At 48.2% G+C, this 14,503-nt stretch overlaps 1 protein-coding gene across 1 annotated transcript in view; it reads left to right on the forward strand.

The window, feature by feature from the left end:
* Nucleotides 1-14,503, forward strand: part of ACP3 (acid phosphatase 3) — a 238,985-nt gene that overhangs the window by 104,893 nt on the left and 119,589 nt on the right. Inside the window, exon 7 of the mRNA XM_063922366.1 lies at nt 13,696-13,828. Coding sequence (XP_063778436.1) covers nt 13,696-13,828 — 133 coding nt within the window. The remainder of the gene's footprint in view (nt 1-13,695; nt 13,829-14,503) is intronic.

A 14,503-nucleotide genomic window follows, 5' to 3' on the forward strand; every position in this document is an offset into this window, starting at 1 on the left:
ATGTGGAAGCTGGTAGGGCCGATTTGAAAAATCGGCACGGGGGCACCTCCTCGAATTCCAATTTGTAACCCTGGGAAACTATTTCCAACACCCAGGGATTCAGGTCCGAAATGACCCAGGCCTGACTGAAAAGTCGAAGACGTGCCCCCACCGGTGCGGACTCCCTCAGGGGAGCCCCAGCGTCATGCTGTGGGTTTTGGAGCAGCCGGGGAGGACTTTTGTTCCTGGGCACCTGCCGAAACAGGTGCTCTCTTGCCTCTGCCCTTACCTCTGGCGGGGAAAGAGGATCCCCGACCTCTTTTGGACTTGTGCGACCGAAAGGACTGCATCTGATAGGGTGTTACTTTCTTTTGCTGTTAAGGAATATATGGTAAAAAATCTGATTTACCTGCTGTAGCTGTGGAAACCAGGTCCGTCAGCCCATCCCCAAACAATACATCACCCTTATAGGGTAGACTTCCATATGTTTTTTGGAATCCGCATCACCCGTCCATTGGCGAGTCCATAAAGCCCAGTACCCACGGGCCGATGCAGGATGCAGGATCATAATCATACACTGAATGGTTTTAGTCACCCTAGGGTGCAATTTTACTTCGTCGTAGTCGACACTGGAATCAGAATCCGTGTCGGTAGTAGTGTCTTGTGTTAAGGGACGCTTTTGAGACCCCGACGGGCCCTGTGAGTCGGTCCAATCCGAGGATTGACCCCCTGATGTCCCCCCTAAGTCAGCCTTATCAAGCCTTTTATGTAAAGATGCCACACTTGCATTCAACGTTTGACGGCATGGCGGTTGAACGCCGAATCCTAGCGAAAAAGGGGATTCCGGAAGAGGTCATCCCTACTTTAATAAAGGCTAGGAAGGAGGTGACGGTAAAACATTATCACCGTATCTGGCGAAAGTATGTGTCTTGGTGTGAGACCAAGAATGCACCTACGGAAGATTTTCATCTGGGTCGTCTTCTCCACTTCCTACAGACAGGAGTGGATATGGGCCTGAAATTAGGCTCGGTTAAGGTACAGATTTCGGCCCTCTCGATTTTCTTTCAGAAGGAATTGGCTTCTCATCCAGAAGTCCAGACGTTTGTAAAGGGAGTGCAGCACTCCCTTTACAAACGTCTGGACTTCTGGAAGAGAAGCCCCCTTTTGTGCCTCCAGTGGCACCATGGGACCTGAACATGGTGTTGCAGTTCCTAAAATCACACTGGTTTGAACCGCTTAACAAGGTTGAGTTGAAATTTCTTACCTGGAAGGTGGTCATGTTGTTGGCCTTAGCATCAGCAAGGCAAGTGTCAGAATTGGCGGCTTTGTCACACTCTAAGAGCCCCTACTTGATTTTTCATGTGGATCGAGCTGAATTGAGGACACGTCCGCAATTTTTGCCTAAAGTGGTTTCTTCGTTCCATATGAATCAACCTATTGTGGTGCCTGTGGCTACAAGTGACCTGGAGGATTCCAGATACATGGACGTAGTCAGGGCCTTAAAAAATTTATGTAGCCAGGACGGCTAGAATTAGGAAAACAGAGGCTCTGTTTGTCCTGTATGCGGCCAATAAGATTGGCGCTCCTGCTTCGAAACAGACTATTGCTCGCTGGATCTGTAATACGATTCAGCAGGCTCACTCTACGGCTGGATTGCCGGTACCAAATTCGGTTAAGGCCCATTCCACTAGGAAGGTGGGCTCTTCTTGGGCGGCTGCCCGAGGCGTCTCGGCATTACAGCTTTGCCGAGCGGCGACTTGGTCGGGGTCAAACACTTTTGCTAAATTCTACAAGTTTGATACCCTGGCTGATGAGGACCTAGCGTTTGCTCAGTCGGTGCTGCAGAGTCATACGCACTCTCCCGCCCGATTGGATGCTTTGGTATAAACCCCATGGTCCTTACGGAGTCCCCAGCATCCTCTAGGACGTAAGAGAAAATAAGATTTTAAACCTACCGGTAAATCTATTTCTCCTAGTCCGTAGAGGATGCTGGGCGCCCGTCTCAGTGCGGAAACTCTGCAAGACTTGTATATAGTTGTTGCTTACATAAGGGTTATGTTACAGTTGACATCGGTCTTGGACCGTTACTGTCGTTTGTTCATACTGTTAACTGGTTATGTATGTTCCAGGTTACATGGTATGATTGGTGTGGGCTGGTATGAATCTTGCCCTTGGATTGCTAAATCCTGCCTTGTATTGTCCATCTCCTCTGGGCACAGTTCTCTAACTGAGGTCTGGAGGAGGGGCATAGAGGGAGGAGCCAGTGCACACCCATAGTCAAAGTTCTTTTTAGGTGCCCTATCTCTTGCGGAGCCCGTCTATACCCCATGGTCCTTACGGAGTCCCCAGCATCCTCTACGGACTAGGAGAAATAGATTTGCCGGTAGGTTTAAAATCTTATTATTTTTTTTGTGGGGTGATCAGCCTGTGTTTTTATGAGTGTAACCCTGTTTAAGGGTTTAAACAACACTTACACTGAGGTAATTTAAATATGGTAATACAATGGAGTATAAGCATATATATTATTCATATTAAAGTTAATGGATGTTGTTATATGCATATTTTGTGGTAAATAATATAGTTCACATATATTTAATTATATGTACATTGATGTAAATGTAGTGGTAAATACAATTAAGGCTTATTTGATGGTTTCACGGTATATCTAAAGGGTTAATGTCATTGTGTTCCTGTCAATCCCCTAGTGGGGTGATTGCCAGCGGGCGGGACATCACCTCAGAATGGGTCATGTGACTACTAGAGAGGGGTTGATAGGTGCTATCAGTGCAGCTGACAGAGAGACTGCATATCCCTTGGTCAGAGCACATAGCTCTTTGCTGCTCCGCCCATCGCCCACATTAGAGCTGAGCTGTATACATTGCGGCAGCCGGAGGTGGCTTAGTGTGTGTATCCAGAGCAGGGCTGCCGGGCTGTAAAGGTGGCGACAGTGGCATTGAGACTCAGCACTGTTCACAGAACCCGGCATCAGCGCTAGTCAACTCACTCAGCAGTATTCGAAGGGCGCGTCTGTGACAGGGGGGTGGAGAGGGTTCCTTCCTACCTATTACCTGCACAGACTCTGACTGCCACAACAAAGAAACCAGCAGCAGCAGAGGCTCCATTCCGTGTGGCTGTAAGTGTAAGGCTGGGGCCACACATGGAGGCCAAGGGGGTTCCGTGCCCGGGAGGGAGGATTTGTGTGCACACGGATCCTGTTCTGCCGGATCCTGCAGAACAGGATCCGGCTAGTGACACACTGGATTTCAATGGAACACTGGGCCTAATTCAGACCTGATCGTAGATGTGCTAAATTTAGCACATCTACGATCAGTCTTCAGACATGCAGGGGGATGCCCAGCAAAGAGCTAGTCTGCCCCACATGTCAGGCCCTCCCCCCCCCGCACAAGTACAAAAGCATCGCACAGCGGCGATGCTTTTGTACTGCAAGAGTAGCTCCCTACCAGCGCAGCTCCTGCATGCTGGCAGGAAGCTACCCATCGCAGTGAGGGTCACAGCGGCTGCGTGTGATGTCACGCTGCCGCCGCAGCCCTCCCGCCCCCCAATGGACCGGGCACGCCTGAGTTGCCCAGACCGCGCCCCCTAAACGGCGGCCAAATGCTGCTGGCCCACCCCCTCCTGCCCAGCGACCGCCTCTGCCTGTCAATCAGGCAGAGGCGACCGCAGGGCTGACAGCTGACGGCTGTCTGGCATGAGCCGGCGCACTGTGGCGCTGGCGCATTCGCAGTTCATACCTGATCGCTGCTGTGTGAAAATGCACAGCAGCGATCAGGTCTGAATTAGTATTAGTATGTGTTTTCATTGAAATCCCGCCGTCCTGTCATCCGGCCCGGCCATGAGTAGTCTCCTTGTGGCCAAGCGGGTCCCACTGAACGGGATCCGTTTGGCCGCTATGTGTGGCCCTACGCTAAGGGAGAAGTTGGTGGAGTGTCTGTAGAAGGTGGAGACTGAGCAGCAGCGAGGAATTTGTAAGTGTAATCCATTTTCTCACCCCAGCTACACCAAGGCAAAGTGACAGCCCCTGCCCTGCAGCTACTGTAATATTACTAGCAATTGTAACTTCAAAGGCGTAAATATCTTAGACTAATACTCACTTTATAGCTATTATAGCAGCAAAGTCACAGATAATCCAGAAGATAAAGTACAGTATAGCTGCATAAAATAGAACTGATCTCATCTATGGAGGTTCATAAAAACGTTGTAGAGGTACAGTAGCTGCATTATTCAGCTCACATAAGCTGCATTATCTGTGACATTGCTACCTATTGTGCTAACTCCATGACAGTTGCAGAGTGAAGAGCAGCTGACAAAACTAAACAAATAACTTCTGTCAAACGTTAGTGGAAGAGTGGCAGGACCGTAGACAGTGGCGTAAGTTCATACCAGGCGCCTGGAGGCAAGATAACGGTTGATGTCCCCCTACCAACAAGCCAACCCCTGCAACACCAACATCCCTACCTCAGCAGCACCCAGAAACAAACTTCCCATCTAACACCCCAACCTCAGCAGCTGCAGCACCCATAGTCACTCTCACCTCAATCTAAGCAGCATCTAGAGCTACACTTACTCATACTTGCCTACCTTTTAAGTATTCTCTCCAGAAGAAACACGAAAACGAGGAAGCGGGTGGGAATATGCACGATGCGGGAGAGTCACCTACCCTTCCGTGGCTGCGCGGGACTACCCAAAAAAAGGGAGCCTCCCGCAGCTTCCAGGAGGTTAGGCAAGTATGCACTTACCCTGTAACCAACACCCCAGCAGCAACTAGACACACACTACCCAGCTTAATGCCCCAAGCTCAGCAGCACCAAGAGACGCCACTACCAGAGATTCAGTATGATATGCCGGGTGTCAGGAAACAGACGCCGGGATCCCGACTACTGGAATACCAGTAAAGAGCACAGTGTGTCCCCTCGCGGGCTCACTGTGGTTGCCATGCTTCGGGCCCTTTGGTCGCCACAGGGTTATATTCCACCACTGCATGCAACAGGAACTATGACTGCTGCAGAATGCAGAGTGTCACTGTGACCACTATTTAATGAAAAAAGCATCGCTATCATGGGATGTAGTTGTGTGACCAGCGGTCAGAAAAACCCTGGTCACAATACTAATGGCGGGATCCCGCCCCCTAACAATCCCGATAGTCGGCATGCCGACTAACAGGGACTATTCCCACTCATTGGTGTCCATGACACCCATAGAGTGGGAATAAAACCTGTTGCGAGCGCAGCTTGCTAATGAGCCCGCAAGGGGTTTCATTGCGCTCGCCCCCCCGGCCGACCATCTCGAAACCGGGATCCCGGTATAGGTATGGTGACTGCCGGTCACACATACCCAACCCGCTATCACTGCTTGATAATACACACAGCGTCACTGTGGCTGCAAAATAGTATGGAGACCAGAGGCAGAACTCTGGGAGGCAACGGAGTCATCTGCCGCCGGGCTCCTGCTCTGAAGGGGGGCACCTCTCCTCCCATTCTGTGACACCATTGAATTAAGTTAATTGATAGCTGCCACTGTCTTTTCAGTGTCCGACTTCCTCACTGGCCCTTCACCTTACAAATCACACCCTCTTTATTATACTAATTTTACAAGTATCACACCCAGTATTAGAAACCACAACCTATTACACTGGAAGCAGGCACCTTACTGATGAAGCTGTTTGCTCCTGTATAGGAAATATGAGAATTCTAACTATATGAAGCTACTTCTCTGACAATTACACGTAACTTCATATACCTGTAGTTAGAATTCTCATGCTTCCTCTAAAGGAGCAAATAGCTGCATCAGTAAAGTGTCTGCTGTCAGTGTAACAGGTCATGGGTTCTAATCCTGGGTATGACTGCTAAGAAATGTGTGATTTAAAATAAAAGACAATTAAATGTATAAATACAGTATATACATTTTTTTCAGAACACTACACACACACACACACACACACACACACACACACATATATTTATCTTGATATAGGAAATAGGGGGGCACCAATATTTATCTTGCCTCCGGGCAACTGGGACGAACTTACGCCACTGATGGAGACCATCAGTGAGTCACATATAGCAAGCATATGAATACAACCCTCCCCCCACCAAAACACATTAATGCATCACCCCCAGCACAGACAGTATTAGGGCAACACCTCCCCCCTTCCCTACACAACCAGAAAAGTACCAATACACCCCTCCCCATTGCATAACTATACTTTCACTCTCATTACACTCCCCCACTGGGCACTTACTTGTCCAGTAGGAGGCTCTGTCTTGTCCCTGTCCTGCTGAGCTCCGGGAAACAGGACCAGACTACACACACATTTCAGGACTCATGATACATTGAAGGGGCGGAGAGTTTAGATGAGGGGGCGGGGTCTTGGACAGGGTTAGAAGGTAGTATATTGGAACAGAGTAGAGGAATGGGCGGGGACTCAGTATGAGTTGGCGGGGTCATGGCGAGTGACAGAATGGTCAGACAGGATAGAGGAGGGGCGGGGACTCAGGGTGAGGGAGGGGGTCATTGTGAGTGACAGAATAGTCAGAGGAGGAAGCGGGGACTCAGAATGAGGGGGCGGGGATCTTAGCCAGGGACAGGAGGGAGTAGATTAGAGAGGTCAGACAGGGTAGAAGAGTGGGTGGGGACTCAGGATGGATGGGCGGGGTCATGGCAAATCACATTAGAATCGTCAGACAAGGTAGAGGAGTGGGCGGTGACTCACTGTGAGGGGGCGGGATCATGGCGAGTGATATTTGAATGGTCAGAAGAGGGGGCTGGGACTCAGGGTAAGGAGGGTGGGTCTTGGACAGGGACAGGAAGGGGGAGAATCAGTAGAAGAAAAGAGTGACAGCCAAGAGCAGCTTGGGGCGGAGACTCGGGGTTGTAAGGTGGCATAGAGTCGAAGACGGGAAGGGATTACATGATGGCATTCCGCGCTCACAACTCAGGGTGCAACCGGTACAAAGTCAGAAGGATCCGCCACTGCAGCAGCGCAAACTCGGAAGGAGTGCACAGTGCAGGTATAAGCAGCATTGATGTGACTGACAACTGAGCACAGGCAGAGAATGCTGTGCTGTGCCCCGAAACGCTGATGGTGATAAACACACACACAGAATATGGGTGGGACAATGGAGTAGAGGTGCCCCCTGGAGGCTCGGATCCCGGCGGCAACCGACTCCGTTGTCTCCGGGAGTTCCGCCCCTGACCGTAGAGTTGCTGCATGTATGACTTCATATGATAAATGAGAGGTTTGTAGGTCTAACTGAGGCAGATGAAGAGAAATATGCTGCCTTTCTTGAAACAAATGTAGCTACTAATGTTTAAAGCAAATTTAAGAACTGGAAAGGAAATATTTATTTGGTGGTTTACAGATGAGTTTTACGGAGGAGTGAATTAAATATAAAGGGACTGAATTCTTTCCTGAAGGGGATTAACCTCATCTACTGTATATCGAGTAGTTGAATTGTAATTTTCTGCGTGAATCAGTAACATTTCTACATTCAACTAAACTGTTTGTTAAACAGAGAAATATAACTTCAAACTCAGTTTAGGCTTACAAGGAGAAACAACAATGTATAGTGCTGACTAATCCTTCACTGTGGAGCTAATGGCATACTTAAAGATTTGCCACAGCTTATTAAACTTAGGATCTTCCTTAAAGGGCCCCAACGTAAGTGCACCGACATTACTGCAGTACACACTACACCAGGCATTCCCAACCTCGGTCCTCAAGGCACACTAACAGTCCTGGTTTTAGTGATATCCTGGTTTGAACACAGGTGACTTAATTAATACCTCAGTTATTTTGATTTAACCATCTGTGCTGAATCCTGGATATCACTAAAACCTGCACTGTTGGTGTGCCTTGAGGACCGCGGTTGGGAATGCCTGCCCTACACAGTGAGACAAAATTTAACCCGGGTTTATATTTTGATTTTGGTTTTGTTTTCCCTACACTTATGTATTGCATGCATTGGATATTTGTATTTAATTAATAGGGCATATCTGTGTGTTCTACAACTACATCATACTTGCCTACCTGACCAGGGGCGGATCCAGAACAAAATGACAGGGGGGGCACCATGACAGGGGAAGGCGGGGGGGGGGGGGAGGGGGATTTTTGCGCACGCTCCTGGGAAGGTGGGTGTGGTCTCATAACAAGGGTTGTGACGTCACAGTGCCATACCAACGAGCCACAACCTCATTTTTTATCACGCTGTGGACATGGAGTACAGGTCTGGTGGCTAGTGAGTGACAGGGTGAGTATACAAGGACAGGTCTGGTAGGGGACAGGGTGAGTGTGCGGGGATAGGGTGAGTGTGCAGGGGCAGGTCTGGTAAGGGACAGGGTGAGTGTGCAGGGACAGGTCTGGTAGGGGATAGGGTGAGTGTGCAGGCACAGGTCTGGTAGGGGATAGGGTGAGTGTGCAGGGACAGGTCTGGTAGGGGACGGAGTGAGTGCGTATATAGGGGGTATCACCTCATACAGGGCACACAGTATATAGGAATAGTATGGACAGGTATACAGGGGGAGTCACCTCAGTACACATGGCACAGTTTATAGGATATAGGGGGTATGGCACATATAGGCAATGACACTATAGTAGGTATATAAGTGAGGGTCTTACCCTGGCATAGGAGTCGGTCATATCATCCTCATGGTCGTCATGACCATGGCCCGTTGCGGTGGACACCGGCGCCTTGGAGGCCAGAGTGGAGCTGGTGTGGAGATTCTGCACACGGAGAGAGCGCAGAAACCGGGCAGCCCCGGAGAGCCGCAGCGCCCGCACACACAAGGGCATCGCCATGATCAGGCTGCCCTGACTGACAGCGACCGCAGCAGGTACAGGCAGCGGTGGGACCCAGCCACAGTAGTCCGGGCACACACACACACACACACACACACACACACACACACACACACACGAAAAAAGAAAAAAATCATATTGGCACACACAGAAAAAACCCACACACTAGCCACTACAGAAAACAATAAAACACATTGGTCACTACAGAAAAAAAACTACATTGGCCCCGGACAGTAAAAATAAAGATAATGTATGCCTCACAAAAAAAATAATACATTGGCCCCCAGGTGGAAAATATTAAAAGACATTGGCCTACAAAATAAAAAAAGGGGTGGACAGTGTATGTGCTGCATTTGGTGGTGGGGGGGGGGGGGGGGGGGGGATTGGGGGTACTCTTTCTAGGGGGCTGACACACACAGACAGAAGCTGACACACAGGTTCTGACACTCACACAGATACTGACGCACTGTTGCTGACACAGACACACAGAAAGATGCTGATACTGACACATAGAAACATGCTGACAGACAGCTGTTGACACACAGACGCTAACACAGACAGACACTGACACTGACACACAGAAACATGCTGACACACTGACGCAGACAGATGTTGCCACAGACACTGACACACAGATGCTGATACATTGACAAACAGATGTTGACACAGATGCTGACTTACTGATATACACAAACTGACACTGAGGATTCAGGAATGACTTTCCTGCAGCTCTCCTAGGCATCCAAACCCTGACCTCCTATCATAGAACAGTCCCATCTTACACAGCGTGCAGTATCCGTGTATGTCTGACTTTGCAAATGCGTCCTCTCCCTGCAGCAGCGAGAGGACGCATTGCAAAGTCAGACATACACGGATACACGGGTGAGGGCAGCAGCCAGCAGACTCTCTCTTCACTGCCGCGGCTCCGGCTTGAAAGGGTTTCTGAGCATGTGCAGAAGCTCTTATCGCCGCAGCCGCGGATATAGGAGCCAATCCGCCGCTGTGACCACGCTACTCCGCTCCGGCCAGCCCTGCTTCCTGGTGACACGCTATATTCATAATACAGTAGCGGCATGGGCTGTGGGGACCGCAGGTTGCATGCGGTCCCCACAGCCCATGCAGCTACTGTATTATGAATATATCCTAAATGACAGGGGGGGCACGTGCCTGGGTGCCCCCCCCCTAAATCCGCCACTGTACCTGACCCTCTCCATGAGGGAGAAAATGCTCTGTTCCTGGTCTTTCCTGGTAAGGTATGATTGCCATCACCTGTGGTGAGCTAGTTAATTGATAAGAAAGGTGTTTCACCACAGGTGATGGCAATCATACATTACCAGGAAAGTCCGGGAACAGAGCATTTTCTCCCTCATGGAGAGGGTCAGGTAGACAAGTATGATTTACTACATACGGTGCAACTATTAGGTAAATGTTAATGTTGCCAATGCTATTATACCTATGTGCTTACATTAAAACCTATATGTACTTGCCTGTTGAATAACGTTCCAGTGTAATCTTCTTTGGAAAAGCAGAGAAAGAAGACATGTATTCTTATATCGCAACTGCAGGTGTAAATGTCATGGTTTTGTTTAAAATAGAACAATTGTAATCTCACATGCCTACATGTAGAGCACAGATTGGCTACCAATCAGACTTACCCAAGCAAGCCAAATATAATATAGCTTGGGTGGAGGCACATATGCATACTTGCCTACCTGACCCTCTCCATGAGGGAGAAAATGCTCTGTTCCTGAACTTTCCTGGTAATGTATGATTGCCATCACCTGTGGTGAAACACCTTTCTTATCAATTAACTAGCTCACCACAGGTGATGGCAATCATACATTACCAGGAAAGTCCAGGAACAGAGCATTTTCTCCCTCATGGAGAGGGTCAGGTAGGCAAGTATGCACATATGTATTAATTACCCCTGGGGGGTGAGAGAGGGGTTACATGATGAGACACACATGGCTGATCACACTACCGGTTTCTGACTCTGCTTTGCCTTTCAGGGCGGAGAATGGAGCTGGGAACCGGATGGGACTGGGAATAATGCTGACTTAAAGGGTTTGGAGTAGTTTTTAATGATACTGCTCAAAAAACCCTTTAATACATTTCAGTGAAACCCTTTTTCACATTATTTTATTAAAAATAATATTAATAAAAATGCCCAATGATGTTATAAATGCTTATCACTAATAACAGAAAACTTGCTTCTAAACATTACATAACATTACAAACATAAACATTAATAAACACACATAAATCAGAGATTGAAATACAACTCTGCCTTGGTTTGAATAAATGTGCACCTCACTGATCTGTGCATGCTTCTGTCAAACTCGCACAATGGGGGTGATTCAGACCTGATCGTAGATGTGCTAAATTTGGCACATCTACGATCAGCTTCCCTGACATGCGGGGAGACGCACAGTGCTAGTCCGCCCCGCATGTCTGGCCCTACCCCATCGCACAAGTACAAAAGCATCGTCACTGTGCGATGCTTTTGTACTTGAAGAGTAGCTCCCCACCAGCGCAGCTCCTGCGCTATGGCAGGGAGCTACTCGTCGCTGTGAGGGTTGCAGCGGCTCCGTGTGACATCACTCAGCCACCGCGGCCCGCCCCCCCAACAGTCCAGGCACGCTTATGTTGCCCGGACTGCACCCCTAAAACGGCGGCCAAACGCCATCGCCCCGCCCCCTCCCACCCAGCGACCGCCTCTGCCTGTCAATCAGGCAGAGGCGATCGCAGGGCTAAGACAGCCGTCGGCTGTCTGGCATGCGCCGGTGCATGCCTAATTCAGACCTGATCGCTGCTGTGCACAGCAGCGATCAGGTCTGAATTAGCCCCAATGTAATGAAACTCACAAACTCAAAGTGCGAGAAGGTGTGAGTTGGAATGTGCCTAAAAACTTGCACTGCATTACATCCCGCCGTCAGGGCCGGACTGCCCATGTGGCACTTCTGGCAAATGCCAGAAGGGCTGGTGGGCCGGTCCTGTCACACAGAGAGCCGGGAAGGCTGCAGCTTCTGGCACTCTGGTCTGGCCACTCCCCCTCCTCCCCTCCCATCTCCATAGAAATGGAGGCGTGCTGCGAGTCCACGCCCCCTGACTCACAGCATGCCCCCATCTTTAGTGCACGCACATGCCAGGGCCAATTTCTGCCCCAGTATGTCCCTGCCTGCCGTATATATCACTGCAATATGCAGCAATACATAACATCTATACCCCTTTCAGACATACAGCAAAAACTCGGGTTTTTGTCTGTGAACGTGCATCGACCCAGGTTTTTGCTACAGAAACAACCCTGGTCGAAGTCCTGGGTCAACAACCCTGCTCTCTACCAGGGATTTTCCCGGGGTAAAACCCTGGTTGCTTCTAGTGTGAATGCATCCAACCAGGGTTTTTAGACCCCGGTTAGAAGAAAAGTGTCTGATTGGCTGTTCGGCTAATGGCTATAACATAACAGCAGACTATGCAATTGCTGTACACTTACAGGAAGGTCACACATGATAAGTGCAGATCTGACACTGAGGAATTATAATACTGGCTGATAGCTGGGTGTGGGAGGGGAAATGTGAGTGGAAGCACCCTAGTAAGAAAAAACAAAAAGAATTACCTAGTAAGTAGCACAGCTTTAAAGAAAAATTTATTTAATAGGAAATAAAACCACATATTTGCCATTACCAAAAAGCAGAGGCTGAATAATGTACATGAAAGCACTGGCGTATTAATAATGGGTGCAGTGTGTGCGGTGCCCATACCACACACCCTGCACCCATTCATTTAAATACTCACCCTCCGGCGTTCCATGGTGCAGCAAAAAAAATGGCGCTGCAACATTTTCCCAGTGATTTGCGCAGTAGGAAAATCACTTAGAAAAAGGCCACCGTGCCATTTTCTAAGTGATTTGCGCATGCGCTTTAGGCTCTGGGACAGCGGTAGGGTCCCCTGGAGACCTTAGTGCCCAGAGCTGTACAGCACTGTCAGCTAGAGGGGAGGGGGCCCAGATGGATCCTGCACACGGGCCTCCTCCTCTCTAGAAACGCCCCTGCGTGAAAGTGTACACATATACACTTTGAATTGCAGGGCAGATCTGTGTTCAGTGTGAACGCATCCAACTGGGAATTTCCGGGTGTTTTGATGTATTGTAAATGTGGGTATTTCCCGGGTCTTATGTTTGACAGGGGAAATACAGAAAGAGGCATGGTAAATTGACCCTTAGAAAATTCATTTGGATGTGTAAGTCCTCTAAGATGATGATCTAGAATCAATCTATACATATAAATGCGAAAGCCCTCACTTACTCACTCACTCACTCACTCACTCACTCACTCATCACTAATTCTCTTACTTCCTAATACAATATGTTAGGAAGATTTCATTTAACATAGGTATTCTGTAGGTGGGAAATAGGATAACTACGTAATTGATTAAAAGGGGGTTGACATAACGATGTCATTACCGATGCGTGGCTTGCATTGCGTGAATAATAACGCCCAAATGGACATTAGTACAATTTAATAAACTACAAAAATACTCCTGTATCTGCTACGGGTGCTCCTTGGGTAATGCCAAGAACCATGGATTAATATTTACTTACATTAAGATATCTCAAATTTACAGCTCTATGGATTTACCAAATTTGTAACACTCATTTATATTTACAACTGTGAAAATCAAAAACTCCCGTGTGAAGAACGGGTAGAACCACTAGTCTAAAATAATTGCTTGAATGTAATTGAATTCCTTTACAACAGTGCCGCAAACGTGGGATTCAGTATGGATTATTAGATTTTTTTTTTTTTTTTTTAAGTAAGTAAATCACACTGCATAGTCTTACTTCTACTAATATACCATATGCTATTATCTACTGCATCCACTCAAATATCTATTTATTACAGAAAATTCATAATTACTCTCTTCCTGAATGGGCCACAGATGATGTCATGGATAAACTCTTGCATCTATCGGAAATATCCCTGTCGGCTTTTTACGGAATATACAAGCATCGTGAAAAATCCAGATTGCAAGGAGGTAATTAATCTGCTATCGTTTAACTGAACAAAGCATGGATAACCCAGCAGTGAACATTCTAAAAGGACCATAGAGACAATATTGTTGTAATAATACTACAGGATAACAACCAATCAGTATAATCCTATAACACTTTATGGAACTTACTTAAGAACATGGTGCAAAATGCAACGTTGGGCTGCAATCAGTAGCAAACACCAGATTTTATATTTACATTGTAACATGGCTCTTTGGGCCTGTTTCAGGTCCCGACGCTGTAGCAGCGCATCCAGCAAAGTACCAATGTTGCAGTATGGCATCAGAATGTCAGCGATTGACAATGTGATGCCATTTAGGAGTGGGGAATGTTGCCACTGTTGTGGGCGAGGGATAAGGCCAGGAAATCTCTGTCCTCTGATGGAGATCCTCTCTTGTTGATACCTGCGGAGACCAGCTTATGTGACCCCATGGTCATGTAGCTGGCCAATGGTGACGCAGGTGATTCTATAGTGTGTCCTTGGACACAGCTCGGATCACTAATGTATGCAGGCATGACGCCTCCTCGTGCATTAACATATTAGTGTCATATAAGCACAGGGCGGCAACAGAATTCTTGGGGCCCAGTACACTGATGATGTCTCGGGCCCCCCCATGACCCCACCACCTTCAACCTCACCACCCACACATTCCTACGAT

This window comes from Pseudophryne corroboree, chromosome 5 (assembly GCF_028390025.1).
Source record: "Pseudophryne corroboree isolate aPseCor3 chromosome 5, aPseCor3.hap2, whole genome shotgun sequence".
Lineage (NCBI taxonomy): Eukaryota > Metazoa > Chordata > Amphibia > Anura > Myobatrachidae > Pseudophryne > Pseudophryne corroboree.